This window comes from Spermophilus citellus (assembly GCF_964194105.1).
Source record: "Spermophilus citellus genome assembly, chromosome: 4".
Taxonomy (NCBI): Eukaryota; Metazoa; Chordata; class Mammalia; order Rodentia; family Sciuridae; genus Spermophilus; species Spermophilus citellus.
The window spans coordinates 55,580,946-55,608,366 of NC_138185.1; the positions used below are offsets into that span (position 1 = coordinate 55,580,946).

Genomic DNA, 27,421 nt, shown 5'->3' on the forward strand with positions numbered 1-27,421 from the left:
TATGTAATACTCAATGTGAAACGAATGTGAGATAGTCAGACAAGTAGAGTGTGGAAGGATTTAGTGAGAGATGAGTACACTGACCAAAGAAAGTTTAATATGCCCCTCACTCTTCCAGAAGACGAGGGCCAGATAATAAACAAGATCACTAATCATCTTTAGTAGCCAGAGAGGATCCTCCACCAGTCCTTTCTGGTCCTCTCTGTTAAAATATTTAAAAATATTTTAAAGTGCACTCAAAATACACATTAATTGAAGATGTAGCATTTCATCTACACAATATTATAGTTGAGATTTCTGGCATAACTATTAGGCATACTGAAAAGCACTGGTAGAGTGATGCAGTGACGTAGACCCCTTGGTACTGCTTCCCAGATGACCTGTTTCATGAGGCCATCCTGGATTTTAAAACTTACCACTAGCCAACCACACATGAGGTCACTGTTGTAAACTTACCTGAACAGACTCTACATTCCAAGTGGCTCACTTTAAAAAATTACTATTATTGCATGAAGTATTTTTCTACTTAGAATAACTACTGCTCAAGGCAACAACAAATGGTAAGGGCATTTATCTAGCAAACACGAGGACCTGGGCTCGATCCCCAGCACTGTTAAAAAAAGTAAACAACATACATAATAATTTTAGATTTGCCTTTCTGCAAAGGTTTGGACAAAATTCAAATACACAGCATGTAGTCAAATTTTCTCCAGTTGACAACACTCCTTTATAATATCAAAGTTGGGAATGACATCAGTGAATCCAGCACAAAATTTCTGTAATGAACAGCACCAGGGAAACCATGTTATAAGTTCCCTTTCTCATCAATTAAACCCAGATGCTGCAACCCAGGGTTAAGGTTGAGATTGCCCAAAGACTGGCTGCCCCACCAAGACTGATATTCAACACACTCCAGTTTATAACAGGTAAAGAGAGGATGCTTGGAGTCCACCAAGGCTGATATTCAACACACTCCAGTTTATAACAGGTAAAGAGAGGATGCTTGGAGTCCACCAAGGCTGATATTCAACACACTCCAGTTTATAACAGGTAAAGAGAGGATGCTTGGAGTCTAAGTGTCTTTGTAAAATTGCAAACATGTTAAAACAAGATTATTACATACTTTATCTCAATGAGAATTCCTGAATATCAGGTTAGCACATTTCATGGCTCCATTTTAAGATATATGATGGCAGAGGGTGAAACAGAAAGATGTAGCAATATATTTACTGTCATTTAAATAACAGGTATCAGTCACTTAGGCTTGAAGCACATTTGTGAAGTTTCATGCCACATTTCTCACCCGTCAACTTACATACAAGTAGGGATTTTGCTAAAACTTCAATTATTCCAAAAGATGAAAGAAGTGGTACATTTTGATACAGATCTTCAGTTTCTATTATACTTTAGGCCTTTGAAATGTTAAGGCTGAACAGACTAAGTTATGAAAGGGACAAGAGGAAGTAAGAACAGTGCGAATACAGTTGGAACACATGGTAACTTTCTGCCTTCACCATTCTCCCCAGATAGTCTGCTTTCTGAGCAGCAGGTGGTGTGACTGTAAAGAGATCACACATTTGTCAGTAACTATGTAGGATTTTTGGCACTGTTAGAGCCTAGCATTACAGAGTTAGGGCAGCTAATAAAATGCCATCAACCAGATTTTTGACAAGTCTGAAAGTTTTTGAAAATAACTTTTCTATCAAGCAACCCTTCCTGGTTCTCTTTTCAGTCCTGCCTTAGAGAACAATTTTTTTTTCTTTTTAAAAAAATCACTTCACAGCAACCAGATGAACATCTGGCAGCAAAGTAACACTAAAATGCCATTCTTTTAGAGGAAGGGCAAATACGTGACTCTTCCATGAAGAGTTTGTCTCTCTGGCAGGGGTAGGCTCACAGGCTGTTTATGGAGGTTTTTTTGTTTTTTTGTTTTTAAACCAAAGCCCAAGGCTGTTTGGACTTCACCTGTATTTTCTCAGTGATATCTGGACAACAATGTTACATATATAAGAAATCCAGAGTCAAAATGAACACAAGCTCATGCACTAGGTAAATAATGTGCTCAAGCTGTACTTTGGATGGCCCTGCTAACAACTAGTAGCAGAAGTAGCTGAAGCCATTTTTTCACATGTAACAATGATAGCTCAAAATCAGTATGAATTTAATCATAAACCCACCTAATGGGAACAGGGAGGTCTTATTTTGGTGTATGTTTTCTCCCCTTTTCTTACTATGCAGAAAAATGCTTAAATCTAGAAAGGATAAGATCTTTTAAAGCCTCAAATACTTCTTGAGCTTCTCATTTATTAAAAAAAATCTCATTAGGAAATTAAAAAAAATTTTAAATTATTTTTTTGTATATAGTCTTTCAAAACAGAATGTATTTCATTTTCGTTTTTAAATCCCTCTTGATGGTCTCTTAATACATTGCAAAACTTACAAATAAGGTTGTAACTTTCCAGAGGGTGTGTGCTCTAGGATCTTGCTGCGCCTCCACTGGAGTCTAACTTTGCCGCCAACTCAGGCACCCCACCCTGCTATGTGAGACTATTAGGCCACGTAGTGTGCTGAAATGCTAAAAACTGACAAGTTTCCACTGGAGAAACCATGGAGAATAATCGCATGGGGAAATAATCCTCTGGGGGAAAGAAAGAGAGCAGGAGAAGTATCACTGAAGGTAAGCTGTTCAAAAGTTAATTTGCCTGTATTATCAAATTATAGTTCTTCAGGGAACTCACTTTAAATTAGATGTGTGGAGGTTCATCAAACTAAATAGTTTACGTATGAGACACACTCACATAAAAAGAAAAAACACAGAAGACAGGATGTCCTTAATTTGGGGGAGGATATATTCCAACTTGGGGGAAGGGTGAAGGCGTTTTAGCTGTGCAGCTCAATATGACATTTCCAGAGAGTTCTGCATGCCCCCGCATGAGACAGGACAGGATGGAAGGGCCTGTTCTGCCCTGGCTGGACTATTCAAGCCCTGCCGCACACAGTGTGCGACTCAGAGGCGGCCTTGGTGTCAAGCTGGCAGTGCTCCTGAGGCTCTTGAGTGTTTATCAACTCAGCAGGTCAAAAGTCTGCAGACACTGGGTGGAGCAGCAGTAAGCCACAAAACTAACAGTTGTCCTCCTGGAAGGGGAGAAAGGAGAGAGAACACTGTTAGTTCAAGATTAAAGTCTCTGGATTCTTTCCACTGGAGACAGTCTTTCTTTGTTACAAATAAATGATTGGGCATGGTCAACAGACTGCATTACAGAAATATAAATTTCCTTTTAAAACTGAGCTGTCATCAGGTAAGGCATGTGTGTGCTTGTTTTATTAGTGGTGTTCTGATGACATACTATCCCTAACCTCACTGCTGGGGAATAATTAGCCTTCTTCCATATCCTGTTCTGAACTGTGCTTAGTAGAACTAACAGTGCAATCACAGATTTTGTAGTACATTATTAAAATCATACAACAGAAACCCATTTAGCTAGAATACATACATACTGCAGGGCTTAACATAATTTTAACAAAGGTATTCCCATAGATTGTTCATGGAAATAATTTCAGAATCTGTTAATGCAGTTCAAGGTATTCCCACATACCAGAGGAATCCCTTCTCAAACTCCTATTTGGAGACTTCTGCCTGGAGGCCTCTGACACCCTCTGGACAGCTCCAGGTATTAGGTGTTCCCACTAGAAGTGCCATCCTCTGGTGAGGGGAAAAGAGGCTACTGTGCTAAGTGTTTTCTATTCTTCACCCCTTAATCCAGTCTCTGCCTATTTGTGTAGCCTAGGAAGGTGATCTCTACAGACTCTACCCTACTAATTGGTAGAGCATTCTGTTGCATTGCAGTTACTCAAAGCATCAAATAAAACGGCAATGGACAATAAGGCACAGGAGAGCAAGTGGCTGGGGAACCTGATGACTATGGCCATCACGGTGAATCAGTCTTTTTGAGTGACATGGCTTCTGACTGTGTTGACAAGATTGGGGGTGAGGGGAGGGAGACAAGGAGAGAGAGACAGGGAGGCGAGGGGCAGGCTTCATGCCTTGAAATCTCAACTCAAGGAATAGGTAGAAAATCAGAAAGTTTCTATGGTGGCCTGACCTTTCAGGCCACTCATTTTATGATGCAATGAGGAACATGGCTGAGGCCTGAAAAGTAGAGGCTGCAGAATCATCAGCCAGGTAATGGGATGCTTATGCTAAATCTCTATGCTAAGATAAAGGTGCTGGTTGGGAGGTAGTGGGAACTTGAGACTTGAGGGAGAAGCCTTTGGACAGACACCAATCTAAGGACCTTGAGCCTCTAACATCTTTGAACATCTTTTCATATCAGAAGCAGCATTTTCTATCTTGTAAGAAAACCAGTATTCCTTTGCATAAAAATATTTTAATGGCTACATGTAGGGTGGCTACCTAAAAATGAAGAACCTATTCTTTTCAGGAACCACCATCACCAATAATCATTGCCTCTATGGCCATCAAGAGAGTAAAATCCCAGCACGACCCAGAGATCTTGTAAGGTCTATTCCTGGAGGAGATAATGTATACAATGAAGAAGTCACAGGATCTTGTCACAATATATTAGAAGGAACCTGGAAAGCAAATGTGGAAACAGATTCTAAGTACATTAGCCAATGAGAATAAATAGAAGGTTGGGTCAGGCCAAATAAGGGTATTTCACCTAGGCCTCAGGATTTAATATGTTACTCAAGCACCTGGGAATGAATAACAATAGCCTTGATTCAGTAGAGGGCTATAGTCAATGAGATCAAATGCTGGATCTTTTCCTGAAGACTTTAGAGACAGGAGAGCATAGACTTATGATATGGTGGCCTGAAAGGATACTCATTTTATGATGCAATGAGGAACACGGCTGAGGCTATGGGAACATTGGGTTGGACCCAATTTAGAGTATCCTCCTCAGTCACCTGAAAAATCTCCAAAAGGGTCAAGAGATTCCTTTCACTAAAGCATTAAGATATGTACTGGTGAGGGGAATACCAAATAGAAGGAGCAAGCACCCTTGAAGTTTTAAGACACGCCTACTAGAGGTCAGAAATAAACCTGCAAATGTTTGAAACCTGATACATAGTGAGGTATTAAATGGGAAAGAAGAGTGTATCCAGAACTGTCCATTGTAAAGAAAGAGACATTTGATGGGTCCCTTTGGGCTGTGCTGGCAATATCTATTTCAGTGGAGACTTTTGATTCTGTCAAGATAGAATATCACCATTTCCTCCAGTCTTCCATGTTATAACTTAAACATCCTAGTTATAGCACAACAAACAAGTTTAGGATGACTCTGAAATGTAGAATGAAGGCAGATAACATAAGGACCTTGGGACTTGAGCAACAACACAGCAAGGGTAAGTCCTCTGGGTAAGTTGTCAGGTCTTAGATATTATTACCTTATTATCTCATGTGTCTTAGCAGAAGCCTCCAATTCAGAACCACCCACAAGGACAAACAAAAAAATCTCCAGAAAAATTATGTTCCCTTAAGTCAAAAGACTGGGATAGGGAATCTATAATGACAGAAAGTGGAGAAAAAGTTGTTCAGAGCTGGATATGTCATGGGGGAGGACAGAGGGCTAACAGCTAAAAGTACCAGGTTTTCTTTTAGGAATGACAGAATGTTCTAAAATGGACTGTGGTGATGGTTGCATATACTTGTGGATATACTATATATGTACTGAATTGTATACTTTAAATTGGTAAAACTGTAGAATATCTGAATAATTTCAAGAAAGCTGTTAAAAATAGAGCCAAAAGGAAAAATACATAAACCTACAATTAGAACTGATAGAACTACTATATAAAAAAAATCAGTATAGGTATAGAAGAACTGAGTAATACAATAAACCAAAGGATCTAATTGACATATTTAGAATACTCCACTCAATAGCATTTGTAAAACATACAATTTTTTTTCAAATGCCTATGAAATAATCATGAAGGTTTACTATATATAGGTCTATTAAATAAACTTCAACAAATTGAAAGAACTGATCTATAAATGAGATGTCTGGTTTCATCTTGGACACGTAAAGAGCCGGCGGTCTGTTTTTCACAAGAAATATATGTTGAAGGAATTGAAAATCAACAATTTTTCTTAATCCCTTTGGAGAACTGAAATTGTACAATAAAGTGCCACCTCAAAATCTAGAGACAGTGAATATAGAAGTCACAGCTAAGATCTGCTTACCTGGACAGAAGCTGCTGAGACATAAAGTGGTAGGAAATGAAAATGTTTATGACAGAATAGAAAAAGAGTAGAAATCAACAAAATTAAAAACATCATTAGGGTTAAGATCAATAAAACTGATGTCCTCAAAGACTTACAAAGATAAAAAGAAGATAAATTACTATTAAACATGAAACAGGTAATAACCCTATAGATCCTGCAAGCTATTCTAATGATATAAGGGAATACTGTGAACAAAAAAGATTTCATCTTAGAAGAAATAGATCAACTCCTTAAACAACACAAACCACCAAAACCCAACAGTCCTATAACCATTAATTTAAATTTGTAATTAAAAAAAAGAAATTTACATTCCCAGATGGTATCACTAGAGACTCTTAACATTTAAAGGGGAATAAGAATAAAAATTTTACAACAATCTCCTTCAGACAAATGCAAGAGGAACACTTCCTAACTAATTTTATGAGGCCAGTATTATTCTAACTCCAAAACCAGAGGATGATAGAAAAACAGAAATGTGTAGACAAATACCTCTTATGAACACAGATTAAAAATTTTCACTGGGAATTTTTGGCAGTCGAACGTTTGACTAGCATGCGCAAGCTCTGGGTTTGATCCAGTACTATCCTCCCTCCAAAAAGAAAAAAAAAAACTCAACAAAGTATTGATAAATTAAATATAGAAAAGTATAGAATAAATTATACATCATGATCAAGTGGGAGTCATTCCTGGTGTGTAAAGCAGGTTTAATAATTTTAATATTTATTTTTTAGTTTTAGGTAGACACAATATCTTTATTTTATGTTTATGTGGTGCTGAGGATCAAACCCAGTGCCTGGAACATGCTAGGTGAGCACTCTACCAATGAGCCACAACCCCAGCCCCAATAATTTTAATATTTAACAATATCAATAGATTAAAGAAAAAATTATATGATTATGTTAATGGATTCGAAATAAGCATTTGACAAAATGGTACATTAATTCATAATAAAAACTCTCAGCGAACTACAAAGAGAGGAGATCTTCCTCAATTTGATAAAGAGAACATACAACCACAAAATCCTAGTGCTAATGTTATACAACAGTGATGGACCCAATGTTTTCCAAGACTGGGAAAAAGTCAAGAATGTCCACTCTCACATCCTTAGTCAGCATAGAATTAGAAGTTCTAATGGCTGTCATAAGACAAGAAAAAGAAATAAAAGACACACAGATCAGAGTGAAGAAGTGAAACTATTTGTTTGCAGATGGCATGACATAATTGTTTATGCAGAAAATCCCAAGTAATCTATAGAAAATACTTCTAAGACTAATAAAGCAAGTTATAGCATATAAGATAAAAATACAAAAGCCAATCACATTTCTATACACTAATAATGAACACATGGAAATTTGAAAAATATATCATTTATTACCACAAAAAGAAAGTGAAATATCTGGGTATGAAGAAAACATGCTGATGATTAAAAGATGCTGATTAAAAAAGAAGACCTTAATAAGTGGAGAGATATACTCATGTATTAGAAGACTCAACATAGTAAAGATATTCTTTCCAAATTGATCTGAAAGCTCAATTCGATTCTTATCAAAGTCCCAACAAGGTTTTTGGAGACTTACTCCAAAACTTAATGAAAAAGTACAGGCCCTAGAATAGCTGAAACAACCTTGAAAGGGAAGAATAAATTGGAAGTTCACTTAGCCTGATATTAAGTCCTATTATACAGCTACAGTAATTGAGACACATTGGTATTGGCTGAGAGACAGATGTTGATCAACTAAACGAAAGAGACCATGAACAGCCTCATGACCTTGGAGTAGGTAAAGGTTTCTTAGGACAAAAAAATCATTAATTATGAAATTAAAATGGATAAATCTAACTTGATCAAAATTAAAAACTGGTTTTCAAATGACAAAAAAGTGAAAAGGCAAGCACCACTCTTGTAATTTTTTATAACTCCAGAAATTATGTAAAGTTTCAGTTATCAGATACTTTGCATTACTTCTAATTTTTGAAAATTAAAGTTGGTTGGAACCCTTGTTCTGGTAAATTTAATGCAACATCAGGATGTACATATTTGTATAAATCAAAACTGAACTTCAGACACAAAATGCTCTTAAATGTCTAATGTACTTTGGGGATTAGCTGACAAAACTCTGTGTTTTTTAAAGATAATCATACAAATAATTTATAGAAGGCATACATTTAATACTACAACTATTGAGTTTTTAAAATTAGAGCTTCTAAGCAAAAAAAAAAAAAAGCCCATAAAGGTATGGGATTTATAATCACTGAAGTGTAATGCCCACTGGGTCATCATTAGTTCATGATGCTTGAAAGGGTGCTGGAGTAACCTGGAGGTGTCACGTCTGTGTACAAAGAACTCCCAAGGCTATGTGCTTCCTTGCTTCTCGGAGACTTATTTAATAACAGGTTGCATCTGCTTCTTGTATTAATGACCTATTGTGTTAATGATTATTACAACTAGACTAACAATCTGCTGCCATAAAAATGACTTTGTGTTGGTTAGGTCCTTTAAAATTCAGAATTGAGGCACTAAAGATATCTGAGTTTTAGGGGAAAAACTTGGGGCTAAGCAATAAGCTCTCAAGTAAAGAAAAGGATACTGATAAATTCTACAAAGAATATCAGACATTACATTTGTGGCTTTAGAATCTCTTAGTATATTTACAGGCAAGGCAGAAGAAAGAGCATTTGAGCTTGGTTTTAAAATAGAGAAATACCACTATTCCTTAAAAGAACAAATCACAATGCTGTTGGCACATACTAGAGCCCACGAATATCATAAGAAATGTGGGATTTTTTTTCCTGCAAATGTGTTTCCTGATTAAAAATAAAAAGGATATCTTTGACTCATACAGAAATTCAAGCCAAAAGAAAAATAATATTTGTAAGACTGAGCTGATCAGAACTCCCAAGCCTGTGTATATATGAACTTAAGAATCATCTAATAACATCCTGTATCTGCTTGTTATGCTAGTGGTGACTGTTTCTCATGGGAAGATTCTTTGTGTAGAATCAGAGGCTTAAATGTCACATATTTGCTTCTTTCTCAATTGGTCCTTGCACCAGACTTTGGGATAGAAATATATATGTGAAAAGAATTAAGTGGTTCAGTTATGGCAGACTTCTCAGTACCAAGTACAGAGCATGGCATATAGTAGATGGTCAATAGTTTTTGAAAGATATGATGAGGAAGAAACAGTTAAGAACAACTTATTTAAATTTGCTGAAGAATATTTTACTTGTGGGAAATTTCGTAAGTGACCTTAAAAAACAAGAATGTGCACAAAGCCAGGATAAGGAGATATGATAAAGAAATAGGAGGTCATTAAATAATAAACCATTAGCAAATAGGAGAAGGAAGTGTTACATTGTTCTGAAAGATGAAAGGGAACCACGAGACCAAGACAGTTCTAACAAGCAGGTCTTTATCCCATGGCAGAGTAACAACCCAGACATCTGGTGTTCTCATGTAATCTCTCTGGCTGGGAGACCAAGAATTCCTGAAAGAACTAGACAATGTGAATGTGAATCCAAGCCTGAAAGCAGCCGGACTAGAGCCCAAGGCGCCATCCCCTACTATAGGCCCTGATGGCAGTGGATGCTCAAAGCATGTGTGCTGACTGAATAAATTAATAAATGAGAGGATGAGTTCTTCTGAGCTATTTGGAAGTAACTTGAAAGTATTTCTTACAAGAAACCACTGGCCTACAAATGTTTTAATAATTAAAAATATTTTTGATTTCTAAATCAATACCAGTTTATTGCAAAAATTCAACACCATCTGAAGGAAACCACTGTTACTTTGGTGTGTGAGTTCTTCAAGATTTTTTCTGCATATACACAATTGTTTAAATATGTGTGTATGTGCATGAATATAAACGTGAATAAATACACATGCAAATCTATATAATTTTCATGCCCACAATTTACAAAAATCAGATCATATTATGCAACTTTCATGTAACTCATTTAAAATGTTTTTCATCAAAAATATTTTGCCATACTAATCATTCCTTTTTTTCAAACCTACATAAAACTGTACAAAGTTTTACTTTTAGAAATCTAAATATACAGTTTTTCAAATTATTATTTTCTACATGTGTAAAAATACATACTCAGGATTTGATTGACTAGAGTTGATTAATATTTAAAATGACTAGACTTTAACATTTAAAGGAGATTACCCTTCATAAGGTGGGTGGGTCTCATCCAGTTAGTGGAAAGACTTAAGAGCAAAGCTAGAGAGGGTGGAAGGCATTTCCCCTCAAAAGACGACATAGAAACCCTGCCTAAGTTTCTGGTCTGCTGCCTGCAGAATTCAGACTCAACACTAACATCAGCTCTTACCTGAATTTCCACCCTGACACTCTGCCCTGTTGTTATGAACTCACTAATTCTCACAATTACATGTTAATTCCTTAAAAATCAATTAATCACACTCTCTCACTCTCTTTTTCAGAGAGGAATAATCTAAGAGAGTTTTGCTACTGGGAAGTGTTTTGCTACCATAATAAACACATGAAACTGTGAAATTTTTTTTGGAATTGAGTACTGGGTAGAAGCTGGAAGAATTTTGATAGAAAAAGCCTATATTGCCTGTAGTAAATTAACAGAAATAAAGACGAACCTGGTGAGAGCTGGTAAGAGGAGCTGTGGAGGAAGTTCTTAAGGTCTTGGGGAAGACACACACTGTCATGAACAGAATGTGTTGAAATTATGTTAAAGGTGCTTCTGATGAGGTCTCAGATAGAAATTAAGATCACACTACTGGAAACAAGGAGGTGAGCCTTGTTAAAAAGCAGCAGAGGACTCGACTGAGCTGGGTTCAGTTCAATGGAAAGCAGAACTTGTAAGTGATAATGTGGAGATTTCTGAGTCAAGCATTGAAGGCATGGCCTGGTTTCTTTTTATTGCTTATAGGAAAATGGTGGGAGGGGAGAGAGAAACTGAGGGGATTATTAAGGAAAAAAGAACTAGATTTGGAAAATCCTCATCTTTTCTTACTGTAAAAAATAAGAAAGTATGCTTTGGAGAGAGTACCAAGGACATAACTGGACAAATGAAAGTAGACATGTGACTAGGGATCTAGTCAATCCTTTCAGCAGAAATGCTAATAGGTTGGACTGAATGGGACTGAGACAGGATGAGATGGAGAACAGCTTTCAGACCGGGAATCCACAGGTTGAAATGGGCCAATTAAACAGTCCAGCTACAAAATACGTGTTATTCTTGAAGAAAAGGGAAGAATGAGTCTGAGGTTGAGGCCACCTCCTCAGTAACAGAGGGCAGGGAAATTTTCAGGCTCACCCAGGATGGAGCTGGTAGGACCACAACCCCTGTGGGCCAGGGACCTGAGCAAGAAGCCAAAGAGGATTGTTCTCAAGAATTAAAATCTAATGGGTTTGTTTCCTTAATGTTTCTTTTTCTGGTTTTGGTATCAGGCCACACAGAATGATTTTTGGAAGGGTTCCTTCCTTTTGTATTTCTTTTTTTTTAAATTTCTATTTTGGTTGTAGATGGACACATACTTTTATTTTATTTATTTATTTTTATGGTGCTGAGGATCAAACCCAGTGCCTCATACATGCTGGGCAAGTGCTCTACCACTAAGCCACAACCCCAGCTCCTCCTTTTATATTTCATGGAATAGTTTGAGGAGTATTGGTGTTAATTCTTCTTTAAAGGTCTTGTAGAACTTGGCTTTATTGATTGGCAGGCTTTTGATAGCATCTACTATGTCATTGCTTGAAATTGATTTGTTTAAATTGTGTATGCCATCCTGATAATTTGGGTAGATCATATGTCTCTAGAAATTTGTCAATGTCTTTAAGATTTTCTATTTTATTGGAGTATAAATTTTCCAAATAGTTTCTAATTATGTTCTTGATTTCAGTAGTGTCTGTAGTAGTATTTCTTTTTTCATCACAAATTTTTAGTAAGCTGAGTTTTCTCTCTTTCTCTTTGTTAGTGTGGCTAGATGTTTATCAATTTTATTCTTTCAAAGAGCCAACTTTTTGCTTTGTTGACTTTTTGAACTGTTTCTTTTGTTTCAATTTCATCTCTGATTTTAATTATTTCCTTTTTCCTACTGTTTTTGGTGTTCATTTGTTCCTCTTTTTCTAGGGCATTGACATGCAATGTTAAGTCATTTATTCATTGACTTTCTATTCTTTTAATGAATGAGCTTAATGCAATGAACTTTCCTCTTAGCACTGATGAACAGAGATACAAAAATTCTCCATAAAATTCTAGCAAATTGCATACAAAAACCTATCAAGTGGGGTTCATCCCAGGGATGCATGGTTGGTTCAATATATGGAAATCAGTAAATATAACTCATCACATCAACAGACTTAAAGACAAGAATCATATCATCATCTCAATAGATGCAGAAAAAGCATTTGACAAAATACAGCACCCCTTCATGTTCAAAACACTAGAAAAACTAGGGATAGTAGGAATATACCTCAACATTATAAAAGATATACATGCTAAACCCAAGGCCAACATCATTCTAAATGGAGAAAAATGGAAAGAATTCCCTCTAAAAACTGGAACAAGACAAGGATGCTCTCTTTCATCATTCAATATTGTCCTTGGAACTCTAGCCAGAGCAATTAGACAGAAGAAAGAAATTAAAGGGATTCAAATAGGAAAAGAAGAACTAAACTAGAATACTTGCAGATGACATGCTTCTATATTTAGAAGATCCAAAAAAATCCCACCAGAAAACTTCTAGAACTAATAAATGAATTCAGTAAAGTAGCATGATATAAAATCAACACCCATAAATCAAACATATTCCCATATATCAGTGATGAATTTACTCAAAGAGAAATTAGGAAAACTACCCCATTCACAATAGCCTCAAAAACAAACAAACAAACAAAAACAAAAAACCCAACTTGGGAGTCAACCTAACAAAAGAGGTGAAAGACTTTTATAATGAAAACTACAGAACACTACAAAAAAAAAAAAAAAAAAAAACTACAAAACACAGAAAAAAAACTGAAGACGACCTTAGAAGATAAAAAGATCTCCCATGCTGCTGGATAGGCATAATTAATATTGTCAAAATGGCCATACTACCAAAAGCATTATATAGATTTATTGCAATTGCTATTACAATCCCAATGACATTCTTCATAAAACTTAGAGAAAGCAATCATGATATTCATTTAGAAGAATAAGAAACCCAGAATAGCTAACGCAATCCTTAGCAAGAAAAGTGAAGCAGGAGACATCACAATACCAGAACTTAAACTATACTACAGAGCCAGAGTAACAAAAACAGCATGGTACTGGCACCAAAACAGACACATAGACCAATGGTACAGAATAGAAGACACAGAGACAAACCTTCATAAATACAGTTATCTCATACTAGACAAAGGTGCCAAAAACATTCATTGGAAAAAAGATATCCTCTTCAAAAAATAGTGGTGAGAAATCTGGAAATCCCTTTGTAGCAAAATGAAATTAAACATCTCTCTCTCTCTCACCCTGCAAAAACTCAATTCAAAGGAGATCAAAGATTTAGACACTAGAACAGACACCCTGCACCTAATAGAAGGTCTAGGATCTGACTTCCTTAACAAGACTCCTAAAATGCAAGAAGTAAAATCAAGAATCAATAATGGGATGGATTCAAACCAAAAAGCTTCTTCTCAGCAAAGGAAATAATAACATGGAGAGCCTAAAGAATGGGAGAAAATCCTTTACCACATGTATCACAGATAGAGTACTAATCTCCAGCATATATAAAGAACTCAAAAAATCTAACACCAAAAAAAAAGGCAAATAATCCAATCAGTAAATGGGCTAAGGAAATAGACACTGCACAGAAGAAGAAATACAACTGATTAACAAACATAAGAAAAAAATGTTTAACATCTCTAGCAATTAGAGAAATGCAAATCAAACTTCTCTAAGCTTTTATCTCACTCCAGTCAGAATGGCAATTATCAATAATACAAACAACAATAAATGCTGGTGAGGGCATGGGGAAAAAGATAGACTCATACATTGTTGGTGGGACTGCAAATTGGTGAAAACACTTTGCAAAGCAGTGTGGAGATTCCTTAGAAAATTTGGAATGGAACCATCATTTGACCCAGCTTTTCTACTCCTTGGATTATACCCAAAGGACTTAAAATTAGCATATTATAGTGACGCAGCAACATCAGTGTTTATAGCAGCTCAACTCACAATAGCTAAACTATGGAACCAACCTAAGTGCCCCTCAACAGATGAATGGATAAAAAATACATATAAAAATACATATACATACACAATGGAATTTTACTCAGCCATAAAAAAGAATGAAGTTATGGCATTGGCTGGTAAATGTATAGAACTGGAGAATATTATGCTACGCAAAATAAGCCATTCTAGCAAATTAATTGACCCTGAGGAGGGAGTAGACCCTTGATTCATACTCAGTTGGCCAGAAGATTAGGTGACTATCTACTACTTATGATGTGCATCTGAAGCAGGACAGTCCTGTGGGACTCAGCTGTTCACCTGTGGGATCTAACACTATCTTCAAGTAGATCCTCTCAGGCTTGAAGTAAATTATAGGAAGCTCAGCTGGTGTATGTTGGAAGGTTGATTGGTTGCTGGTAGGGAGAAACTCCCACAAATTTTGATGACCAGAGTATTTAGCATTTTATTGCTTTTAACTGAATAAAAGAAATGGGGCCAGAGATAGACTGTTATGGGTTGAATTTTAATTCCCCCAAATGCATATGTGTGGTCCTAACCCCTAATATCTCAGAATGTGTCTATTATGGGTTGAAATGTGCCCTCCCACGTTCATATGTAAAAGCCCTAACCTTCAATATGATGGTATCTGGAGATGAGCCTTTGGGAAGTAATTAGATTTAAATGAAGTCAAGAAGATGGGACTCTGACATGTTAGTGTCCTTATAAGAGATACCAGATGGCTAGTTCTCTCTCTCCCCTTCTCTTTCAGCATGTAAGGACATGGCAAGTTGGCTATCTGCAAGCCAGGAAGAAAGTGGTCACCAGAACCTATGCATGCTATCACTTTGATTTCTGACTTCCATCCTTCAGAATTGTAAGAAAATAATTTCTGTGGTTTAAGCCACCCAGTCTATAGCCTTTTGCTATGGAGTCTGAGCTGATATAGCAACATTTTTTGAAACTGTCTTGTATATGTAATAACCAAGATGAAGTCATTAGGGTGGGACCCAATTTAATATGACTGGTGTCCTTATAAAAATCGGAAACTTGGACACAGAGACAGATATACAGAGAGGGAAGATGATGTGAAGAGGCACAGGGAGAAGACGACCATCTACTAGACAAGGAGCAAGGCCTGAACAGATCCTCCCCTCACAGACCCAGAAGGATGAATCGTGCCAACATCTTGATTTCCAACTTCTAGCCTCCAGAACTGTGAGACAATAAATTTCTGTTGTTTAAGTCACCTAGTTTGTGGTATTTTTATTGTGGTATCCCTAGCAAACAAACACAATGCAAAGATTTGGGTAGCCTGGTTTCTTGTGGGGAAATATAGGACTTATGAGACCCACGCCTGCTTGGGAAAAGCCAAATCCATGTTTTTATACCAACAAATAATATTTAAAGTCAAAGTTTTCCATTTTAACAAGTTTTCAGAATGAAAATTTTGGGTCTGTAAGATCAAAGATCATAAGTTTGCTGGCCATTCTTCCCTGCTATATAATTTGAAGGCTTGGGTATTTACTGTTTATGTGAAATACTATCATTTATTTTTACTTCACTCTGTATTAAATTTAGGACAAACTAACACTTCCATGGAACTTGGTATTTTAGAAGATTATTCAATATGTTCCCTTTTAAAATAATGCCAGATGTCCACATGAATTTAGATATTGGCTGATACAATGTATTATTTTATGACAAGCACTCAAACTGAACATATTAGAGAATTTCAAAATAACATTATCAAGACTTGATAGAGTTTATGATATTCAAGAGTATTGACTTTATTTTCCGCAAGAAGCTACTGGAGATTCAAGTATTTGTGTTTCAGTTACAAAAAAAAAAAAAAAAAAAAAAAACTATGTTAAAGACTATGGTAAAAAACTGAAGTCAATGCTTTTAATACAATCTCCATGGCAACATGGGAAGAAGCAGTCTGGTGGATGAAATGAAAGCCACAAACTCTCAATTTCAGACCCTAGCATTAACTCACCACAGAAAGCCACGTTTATATACTGGCATTTCATCTCTGCCTTAAACAGACACTCTGGCTATGCTCAACAAAGGGACATTGCCTAAGTCCTTCGTACTTGATATACTAATTTTACTAAATTAATACTACTTTATCTATACTATGAAAAAGTATAAGCTTATGCACACTGAATTTCTAAGTTGTAGCAGGAAATGAAGTAGCAGTAAATGAAAAATGCAAATACTGATTAAATTACCCAAATTGCATGTAAAGATAACTCCAAAATGACTTCATTTGAAGAATCAACTGTATTTTCTTAAATTAATTAACATGGTAAAAGGAAAGTTAATTTTTTAAAATAGGTATTTACACTTTGGCTACTAAATGAGTATTCTGATTTTATTATTTTGTTTTCATTTTCTTATTTGCAGTAAGGAAATGTCTTCTATAGGATATTGTATAATAATAAGGCATCAGGGTTTTAGCTGAAGTTTAATGAATTAAGATTTTCCTATAATTACATCTTTCTATATGAAGGTCACTTGCTAAAACCATAAGAAAAATAAGAAATAAAACTTCCTAAGCTATAAAAATAGAAAATAATAGTTAATATTTACTTAATATTTACTACACCATCTTGGATATTCACATGGATGCTCTCAGTGAATCCTCAACATGACTTTAGTAAGTGGATATCATTCTCATTTTATTGCTGAAACGATGAAGCTCAGAGATGCTCAGTAATTTACCCAAAGTCTCCTACTAGAGGAGTGGGAATTAGGGCCTGTGCACTTAATCACTAATATGCTACTGGCTTCTCACAGATGTATTTCATTTGTTAATTTTAGTCATGTAGTAATAGGCCTGGAACCTGACTCAGTTCTTTTTATTTTAATTTAAAGGCAATCCACCAAATTTGATTATCTGATCACCTAAGATGAGAAGCAATATGATATTAGGATATGTATTTTGGGGGTTTTGGTCCCTGGTTCATATCTCCACAAGGCAGGTCATGGAAACTCTTATCTTCCCCTGCTCTTCTGTTGTGGAGGTGGCCATAAAGAAATGATCTGATCTCACTTTGTGCAAGAGTAGGTTGTAAGACCCTCCTCATTCCAGAGCTCTCCCACTCTGCACCCCACCCCAGAGGGAGGAAGACTGCCCAGAGAGGTCAAGCAAAGTGCTGAAGCCTAAAGGACTTGCTGAGGTTCCCATTCAGTCTAATTGCAAACTAAATACCAGTGAAGTCTCCACAAAAAGCTAGGAGGGCAGGCTTTAGAAGGCTTCTGGACAGCTGAACATATGGAGGTTCCTGGAGGGTGATGCACAAAAAGGGCGTGGGAGCTCCACTTCCCTTCTCCCACAGCTTGCTCTGTGCATCCCTTCATCTGTATCCTTTGTTATGTCCTTTATAACAAACTGGTTAGAACATTTTCCTGGTTTCTACGACCATTCAAGCAAATTAATCAAATCCAAGGAGGGGGTTGTAGGAGCCCTGATTTACATCAGTTGGTTAGAAGCACAGGTTAAACAAGCTAGGGCTTGCAATTGGCTTCTCGTGTGTGTGTGTGTGTGTGTGTGTGTGTGTGTGTGTGTGTGTGTGTGTATGTGTGTAAAGGGGAGTGTCAAGGACTGAACCCTCAACCTATGAGATCTGATGCTGTCTCTAGGTAGATAGTGTCAGAACTGGATTGGATTTGAGGACACCCAAATGGTGTCCCCTGCTGCAGAACTGATTGCTTGCTTGGGGTATGTGGTAAACCCTCACATGACTGGTGTGAGAAATGATCAATGTTGTGGGAATGTGTATTGTAGGACAACCTCGGTTTGAGTTTGGGGTTTGTTTGCTTTTCCCAACACAAACAGCAGATTAAAAAGGTTGGGAGTAGGGCTTCCATAAGCAGAAAACATTAAAGAAATATAAAAAGTTGAAACGGGAACTGAGAGCATGCCAAACAGGATTATCCAGAGCAAGAAAAAGATAAACATAATTTTGGGAAGAAGGTAGAGAGACAGAAAAAGTAACTCCATTTGTTGAGTATCTACTGTGTGTCAGGTATTTGCCTTCATCTGCTAATCGTCACAGTGGTCTAGCCAAGTGAGTTGTTCTGTTCCTATTTCCAGGCTCAGAGAAGTACAGCAGAAGATTCAGCCTGTGGGATGCAAAGTCCATGCACTGAACAGTGCAGGGCAAAGCCTAGCTTGCATAGATTAAGAAACAAAGGGCCTGGGGGTGTACCTTAGCAGTAGAGGGAACTTGCCTAGCATGTATGTCACCCTGGATTCAATCCTCTGTATCATGGAGGGGAGTCAAGGGGGAGGAAGAAATGAAAAAAGGAAAGAAAATCTCGGAAAGTTTTCTATGAAAATGATCACAATGAAAATAGCTTTGGGCATTGAAGAGAGGTAACAAGATTAAGTTATCTGGAAAATTTACTCACTCAAAATACCATGTTTGAAGAATAAATGAAGTATTATACTGTTTTTTCAAACTTAAAAAGGTTGTGCACACCCCTATCTTTAATTGTCTGGTATTCTTTTCCTAATCTATAGTATCATTACTGGGATTTTACTTGGTGAACATTCTTAGCAAATTCAAGGCATTGTGCCAAGAAATAAAGAGGAGCATGAGAATGCCATTTGGAAGGGTTAGAAATTCAAAACAGAAACACACACACAAGTGTACAGAGTTCAGTCATACACTTCCATTTAGCAACGCCAATTAAATGGAAGGGCTGGGCTTGGTCAATTCTACAACTTTTTTTCTTGCATCCCTTATTGCCTAACGACTATTGTGAATAGGGAAATAGCAGGAAAACATTCCCACAAAGAATGAGCTATTCTAAAGAATACATACAATACAACTTTTCTATATATGACTGAAAAATTAATTAATAAAGGGAAGTCCAGTTTTCTTGTGATGCTGAAAATGCATATTTGTTTCATTTAGCTCTATCTCAGGAAGCATATTATACCCTGCCAAAGCTGCTGACTTAACAATGCTTTTGTGCATGGCCTCCCCACTCCCCACACTGTACCCTTGCTCAGGTGTAAACCCTGGCGCCCACTTAGGCGTGATTACCCCTGGTGCAGCCCTGCCATCGGCGTCTCTCTCAAGGGAAAAAGCTTGGGGTAGACGATGGTAAACATGGGCTCACTACACCGGTGACAGTGCCCCAGGGGGCAGTGCAGCAGCTCCAGGAGACTTCTGGGTAATGAGATTGGAGACAAAAAGTTCAGATCTGGAACACAAGAGAAAATCATGCACATGAGTAAAAATCAATTTCCTTAAATCGAACTTCTTAAAATACTTATTTGTTACCAAATGAGTTCAGTTAGCTAAAAGCACTTGGTGTTGAAAATTGTTATCTCATAGGTATTGAATAAAAAATCTAACATTATTAGGAAATGAAAGATTCTTTTTACATTTTTTGATACCAAAAGAAAATGAAAATCTTCTCTTAAGAGCAACCAGAAGCTGTCCTGAGATAGAGTCAAGGAAAGAATAAGATCAAATAGTCTTTAAGGACAAGGATCACAAAGGCATCAATTTACCCAGAGAGGTTTTTGCACGCTTTCATAAGAGTCAGAGAACTGAAGGAGGGATGGGATGAAAGACTATCACTGACTTTCATTAAGTTCTCCCTAAATCTACTAGACCTCTAGTCAATCAAGTATCAATCAAGGCTAAATTATGTTTATTGAAAATAATGAAATCCAGGAAACAAAGAGAATGAAAAAAATGAAAAAGCTTTTCCGTGTCTCATTCTCATATCATTAATAAAAATAGGGAGTTTTCCTTTCCAACTTAGTCTGAGCTACACAAGTGATATTTAAAGCAGAACATCCCTGTGACCCAGCCAATCCTGACACAAATCCACACTAGGTTTCTACACTGACAATAAACATTGAATGGAGGGAGAAATGTTCATAATGAGGTGAAATCTAAAGATTATCAGCTCGTCTTTGGAAAGGAAATACAAATGATCTTCTTAACCTTTTATAACTGTTCAGACTCACCAATAACAACTTAGAAAAATATAACTTGCCCTAGGTGAATAACGAGAATATACTGTTTAGTTTTTTTAAAAACAACTTCCCGGGCTGGGGATGTGGCTCAGCGGTAGCGCACTCGCCTGGCATGCGTGCGGCCCGGGTTCGATCCTCAGCACCACATACCAACAAAGATGTTGTGTCCGCTGAGAACTAAAAAATAAATATTAAAAAAATTCTCTCTCTCTCTCTCTCTAAAAAAAAAAAAATGTAAAAAAAAAAAAAAAAAACAACTTCCCACTAGACATGTCTGGAAGGTTAAGGTTACATGTTTTTGTTTGTTTGTTTGTGGACTTCTTTTTCATATAAAGGTAAAACATTTAGCAGCTTTAAAAACAATTGAAATGCATTTTTCTTATTATCATTGCCTAAGGCTTTCTTCTTTTTCTCAGTGCTGAGATTGAATCCAGGACTTCAAACGTGCTAAGCATGTGCCCTACCACTGACCTCCACCCCCAACCCCACCTAGTGCTTTTTAAGGTGTTTCAGTTATACACACCATAATATCTATAAAACTTATACACTGACAAATACTTTCCAAGAGTTGGAATGCTGTGGTAATACTGCCAAAGGCTCCTCATATTTCTTCTCCTCACATTTCACAGATGTGAACAGACAGCAAGGCAAAAGCCTGTTCTTCTGGAGAGATCTTCAAGGTTAAGATCCTTCCAAATTTTCCCCCACTGCCAGTCTCTTGCCTCAACCAAATACATATTTCCAAACACCAAATTTATTTCATTTGACTTTGAACCACTGTTCCTCTTTGTGTCTGTAGAAGGTACTAAAGGGATCAATGTTGATAAAATATGAAAACTGTTTTTCTTATAAGCAAGGTCCCAGCTGGTTGTGATGGCATGAAGCCATTATTCCAGTTCCATGGGAGGCTGAGACAAGAAGGAGCCCAGGAGTTTGAGGTAGGGTTGGGCAACACAGCAAGACTGTCTTAAAAAATGAAAAAAAGAAAAAAGATAAAACAGAAAAGCCCTAGGGCACAACAGTGTGAGCACAACTAATACCACCAAACTGTACATTTAAAAGCAAATTCAAATGGTCAATTTTGTGCTGTGTATTTTACCATGATTAAAAAAAAGAAGATGAAAGCCAAATCAGGCAGTATAAAACACAATTGTTTGTTCATGAAATCAAAAGGTAGAATAGGAAAGAGAAGCAAGCAAACCTTTTAGAAATCTGTGGTAGGCATGATACAGACTTCTCATGGCCAGCTCTTGCAGAGGCAGGACGTGATCGTTCTCTGTCCCTATGGACTTCACCTCAGCTGGGAGGAAGACAGTCAGCTGCCCCGATGAAAAGGAGAGCAGCTTTACCTCAGACACTTGGATGGGGGCTCCGCAGCTACAGACACACACACACCCACAGTGGTATTAGCAATGAGGGAAAGAATACAGGGCCAGCACACATGTGAGGATCACAACACACATCTGAAAACTGACAGCTCTGCTGAACTGCCAGAACAGATGCTGTCCTGGGCTCCTTAATACAACCTGCCTCTGAAATAGAAACTCTTCAGTTCGAGTGCTGCTAAGTCACGGCTGAGGCACAGTCACTTACAGCAAGGACAATGTGGAACAAGCTTTCCTTCATGGGATTTATACAATTTTCTTTGTAAACTCTATTTTTCCTTCTTTTACTGCCCTCTCCAAGTTTATGTTGATGGAAACTTTCAGAATTAAAAGAAAAAAAAAGTACCTTATCAAGTACTTTCTATCTTAGTCTAATACAGTTTTTGTGCAGAAAATCCTAAATCCCCAAAGCAAGGAGATTTTAAATGGTACAAGATAACTTTGGGGGATCTTTCCATAAAAATGTGGGGACAATCTGCAATTCTGCAATCTGCATTTGGGGTAAAATTGGGAGTTCATAACCCACTTCAATCTAATGTATGAAATATGATATGTCAAGAGCTTTGTAATGTTGTGAACAACCAATAAAAAATAATAATAGTAAAAAAATGTGGGGACAATATTTTGGTGTATAGAATGGGCCAAGTCGTGTCCTATTCCCTGCAGCCCCTTGTAACCAGAAGGCAGAGCTGTCCTTGTTCCTTTCGCTGCAGGGGTCTGCTCTCCTTCTGCCTCCTGTCTGAGGCCATCAGGTTACTTTTCTCTAAAGGCAAATGGTGCCAACAAACCCTGGTTCTCTAAACACAAGATAAAATATCTATGACCTTGACCAGAAACAGGTAATGAAGCATTGGGCTCAAGACTAGAAGGTGAAGCCCTGGACTCATTTATTCATTAGAGATTCTTTTATTTGCTCTTTGTTCTATTATGAAGTGGTTCCAGAACATCTACTATATGCCAGTCAATCAAGATACTGAAATGAAAAACAAAACAAAACAACATGATCTCTTTCCTCAGGAAGATAAGATAACATAATAGGGGCAGAGAAGAAGGGGTGACTGACTGTTCAGGGAACTAGAGAAAACTTTACAAAGGAGTCAATATCTGACTTACAGCTCAACTGATTGATTCCACCAGGAATAAATGAAGGATACAGGTACTATTGTGCCAAGTAAAGAGAATACCATGTGCAGCAGCAGCAAAGCCTGACAGAATGTGGCTATGTCTGTGGTCTCAAGGGAGCTGGGAAAAGGGACACTGAGGTATGGAGGGGTGGGAAGAGGAGGCCAAGAATATTAGCAGAAGTTAGATGGTTTTAATTCTTGGGGAAGACTGTTAGATGGTTTTTACAAAGTTATCTGGCCACATCGTGGTAGTCTGGTGGCAAATAGGGGTAAAGAAAACCTCAAGCACAGAATCAAACAGGAATGAGGAAGTTGTCAGAGCCTTGAAAGAGAGCATAACATAAGCAGAAGGCCTGGAGTAGCCTTGTGGGGGAGACGCTGGTGGCTTTTCACTAAGTTCCCACAGTGAGTACTACATACTTTACAACTATTCATAGTTGGGGGTGTTTGATCTATTTGAAAAAGAAATATCATTAAATTTCAGAAGGAGGAAACACGTGAGGTGGGTTGGACAAATTCCATACCATGACTTCTTATTTTACATTTTTTTAAAATTGATTTGATCTTAGGAGCTCTGGTTTTAGCCAGAAATGTGTATTTTAAAAGATTATTCAAAAAATCTAGAATTAAAAACTAAAATTATAAAAAATAATGCATGATCTTTTTTATAAGTTTATGTTTATATAAAAAATGAAGGACAAGTGAACAGTTTCTCCTAAGTTTCCCTCCTTCAAACTCTATTTCTTGACCCTCTGTAAAGTAACCACAATTATCAGTGTGTTTATCATTCTACTATGTTCTCTATGCTCAGGCAAGAATACAGAGTTAGATATTCTTTTTCTATCTGTTTTTTTCCCCTTGTCAAATGGGATCACACAATATTGTAATGTGGTTTTTTTGTTTACATAATTGTTTAGGTTGATCAAGATAGATTTAGAGAAATACTTTTAACAGTCACATAATATTCCATAGTACTGGATGAACCATAATTTATTTATTAACTTATTCACTAGGCTCACCTCTTCTTCTTTTTAAGGTTTTCCTTTCTACTAACAAAAAAGGTTATAATAAATGTTTACAAACATTCTTACGCATGTATGTTTTCATTATTATAAGATAAAAGTCCCCAAAAGGGGATTGCTGGCCATGAAAACTAAAAAATTTCAAAGTGTGAGATCTTTCCAAAAAAGTTATATGAAAGTATCCATTTCTCTACATCATCATCAGAACTGGACATTATCAATCATTTTAACCTCTTTCCAATGTGATTAATGAAAAGCATCATCTTGGTTCCTAAGTTCAATCACCTTTGATTTGTTTATTGGCCATTTGCATTTATTCTTCTGTGAACTGTCCTTTGCCTTCACATCCTTTGCCTTATTTTCTATTGAATTAAAAAAAAAATTCTTAGGAACTTCCATATTGGCAGAACAATCCTTTGCTATATTATTTCCAAAAATATTTCTGTCTTATAACTCTGCATATGGAGCCTTTTACCATTCAGTAGTCATTCTTTCCTGATGTCAAATCTACCCACTTATTTCCTTCATGGCATCAAACTTTTATGATTTTCTGAAGAGGGCTCCCTAATTTGAAGATTGTACATATATAATACTAAAGCTGCTTCTTGTATATTTACTATATTATTTTTACATGTAGATGGTTATCTTTTTTTATATGACATAAATTAGGACTCAATTTTTTTCTTCCAAATGGACAAATAATATTGATAGCATTATTAAATAAAATTATAATTTACCTACCTCTGAATTAAAATGCTTTTTTATTTTTTAACCACATTAAGATCTCAAATACCCTTGAATCAATGTTTAGAGTTCTTGATCTGTTCCAATGATGCATTTGTTTAATCCTATGTCAATTCTACATTGTTTTGATTATAATAATTTTTATAGAAGATTGCATCATCTCATGTCTGCCCTATTTCTTGTTAAATATTTTTCTTGCAACTCTCATTTATTTATTATTCTATTTAAACTTTACAAGCATTTTATCCAGAGATTCTTAAAACCTTCTTAGTATTCAGGAGTAGAATGTCAATTTAAATGTTCATTTGGGTAAGTCAGGGTTTTCAACATTAAGTATAATATTAACTATTGGATTTTTGTAGATTTATTTTATCTAATGAGAAATCCCCTTCCATCCCTAGTTGAATTTTTTTTTTTTTTTTAATTAGGAATGACTGTAGCATTTATTTCCCTTAGAGTAAGTAGGAATAGAAAGCAGTCCTAGGGACTGAAGCCTAACTTCAAATCACCTCAGTCTGAGAAATTGGATTAATTGCCAGCAAGAACAAACTGTCATTGTATTGGCAGGCCCATCCAGGAGATCTCATCAGTAATTTGAACAGGGAAAACTGTAAAATTTGTCAGCCAGATTATTAACTATTGAGAGGAGTACAGAATTAATAAAAGCAGGGGCTTAGTATGGTAGAGCCCTTGCTTAGCATGCCCCAGGCCCTGGGTTTAATCCTCAGGCCCTTCCCCTGCCTCCCCCCCCCCCAAATACACACACACACACACACACACACACTTAAAGTAACAAAGAGCAAAAAAGCAGCAATTCCCTCTAGAATTTAGAATGTGAAAAGACAGTCACAAAGTTACAACCTTTCAGCCAGGTGCAATGGCACATGCCTGTATCCCACTGATCCATGAGGCTGAGGTAAGAGAATCTAAAGTCTGAGGGCAACCTGGGCAACTTAAAGTTGCAAACTTTTGGGGAACTCTTTGGGTTCTTATGTCTTGAGGCCAGGAGATATGTTGGAGAATTAAGTACTACAATGATCTGTATGTGGTCACACAATAGGATGGTCATTTAAAGAAATGATTATTTAGGAAAATAGGAGTTATCTGTCAAATGGTGTCAAATGGAATTTTGGCAGATGTCTGACATTTTTTATCAACTTGGAAGGGCATGGTGCCCAGCCATTTTGTCAAATATCAGTCTAGATTTCTCTATGAAGGTATTTTAAAGATGAGATTAACATTTAAATCAGTAGACCTTGAGAGTAACAGACACCCTCCATGATGAGAGTGGGTCTCATCCAATCAGTTGAAGTTCCTAAGAATAAAGAGTAAGGTTTTCCAAAGAAAATTCTCTCTCTGGATTGCCTTTTGACTTAATCTGAGGCATCAACCCTTCCCTGGGTAGACTGCCTGATGGCCTGCCCTGCATATTTTATACTTGCCAGCCCCCACCACTGTATGAGCTAAACCCTAACAGACATGGTGAAATGATATGTTTCCAAACTTTGTAGCCAGGCTGTAGTATGAGAACCCTGAAAAAAAATCATAAAACAATGAAAATGTAGTATAAAAAGTAAGTCCTTCATGAATATTTATTTCCTACTGTCAGTGCCTTACCAGCTGCTACTTCTGAACCCAGCTATGGATACATTCTATGTGGATGATGCCCAGAGAATTGAACAATATGGAATAACAAATAGAGTTGTAGAAAATGGAAAGACAGATTCTTCCTTTTTCCTTTTTTTCCCCCTTCAGCACCAGGAATTGAATCAAATCCAGGGCCTCATGCATACCAGGCAAGTCCTCTACCACTGAGCCATAACCCCTCTACCCCATTCTTCCTAATGCTTTCATTGTCTCCAATAATTAAAAAGACAGATGTTGATTAAACAATCAAAAAAGCTCACATTAACAAGTGTATCCTTATTTTATATAAAGTTTAATTTCCCTTCAATAATTCTTTTAGCAGAAGTTCCTACTCTTTAACACTGGAGAGAAGGAGCTAATTAATTTTAAGCTCCATTTATTAAATGCCTTCTGTGCTTCACGCTGGAGCGTGAGCTGCAGCTAGGCAGAAAGAAGGCTGAGAGGGAAGTGTGCCCAGGAGTTGGCATTCACAGGTCAGCTGTTCCATGGCCAGCCTCTCTCCACTGCTGTTGGGGAGACTAAGTGTACATGCTATCTGCTCACAGGAGTCAGCAGAAGAGCTCAAGCATACAGACAGTCATGATTCTAGATAAAGGAGAGGAGGGAAGCAGAGCACCTAGTATAGAGGTTAAGAGTGCGAACAAGGAAGCAAACAATGCTATTACCACTTCGCTTTCTGACTTTGGACACTTTAATTGTCCAAACTTCAGTTTCTTCATTTCTAAAATGAGGATAATAACACAAGGAGGATTTGGTGAAATAATGTAGATAATAATGAGCATATTGCCTGGTACGTAGTAAATGTTTATCAATGTATATAACTGGGCTTTCTTTTCTTTTTATTATATTTCAGAGAAAGAAAATAACATGAACAGGGATTCAGCTCTGTAAATGCATGAGGCATATGGAGTTTTTTTTTATTGTTTGTTCACAACATTACAAAGCTCTTGACATATCATATTTCATACATTAGATTGAAGTGGGTTATGAACCCCCAGTTTTACCCCAAATGCAGATTGCAGAATCACGTCGGTTACACATCCACAATTTTACATAAT

At 36.8% G+C, this 27,421-nt stretch overlaps 1 protein-coding gene across 3 annotated transcripts in view; it reads right to left on the minus strand.

The window, feature by feature from the left end:
- Positions 1-2,826: 2,826 nt before the first annotated feature.
- The window catches only part of LRRC28 (leucine rich repeat containing 28), a 135,036-nt gene continuing 110,441 nt past the window's right edge, over positions 2,827-27,421 (minus strand). For all 3 annotated transcript variants that reach the window (XM_081290749.1, XM_081290750.1, XM_081290748.1), the window contains 3 exons: positions 21,643-21,818; positions 19,495-19,654; positions 2,827-3,135 (listed from right to left, as the gene is read on the minus strand). In XM_081290749.1, coding sequence (XP_081146875.1) covers positions 3,063-3,135; positions 19,495-19,654; positions 21,643-21,818 — 409 coding nt within the window. In that variant the 3' untranslated portion in view covers positions 2,827-3,062. The remainder of the gene's footprint in view (positions 3,136-19,494; positions 19,655-21,642; positions 21,819-27,421) is intronic.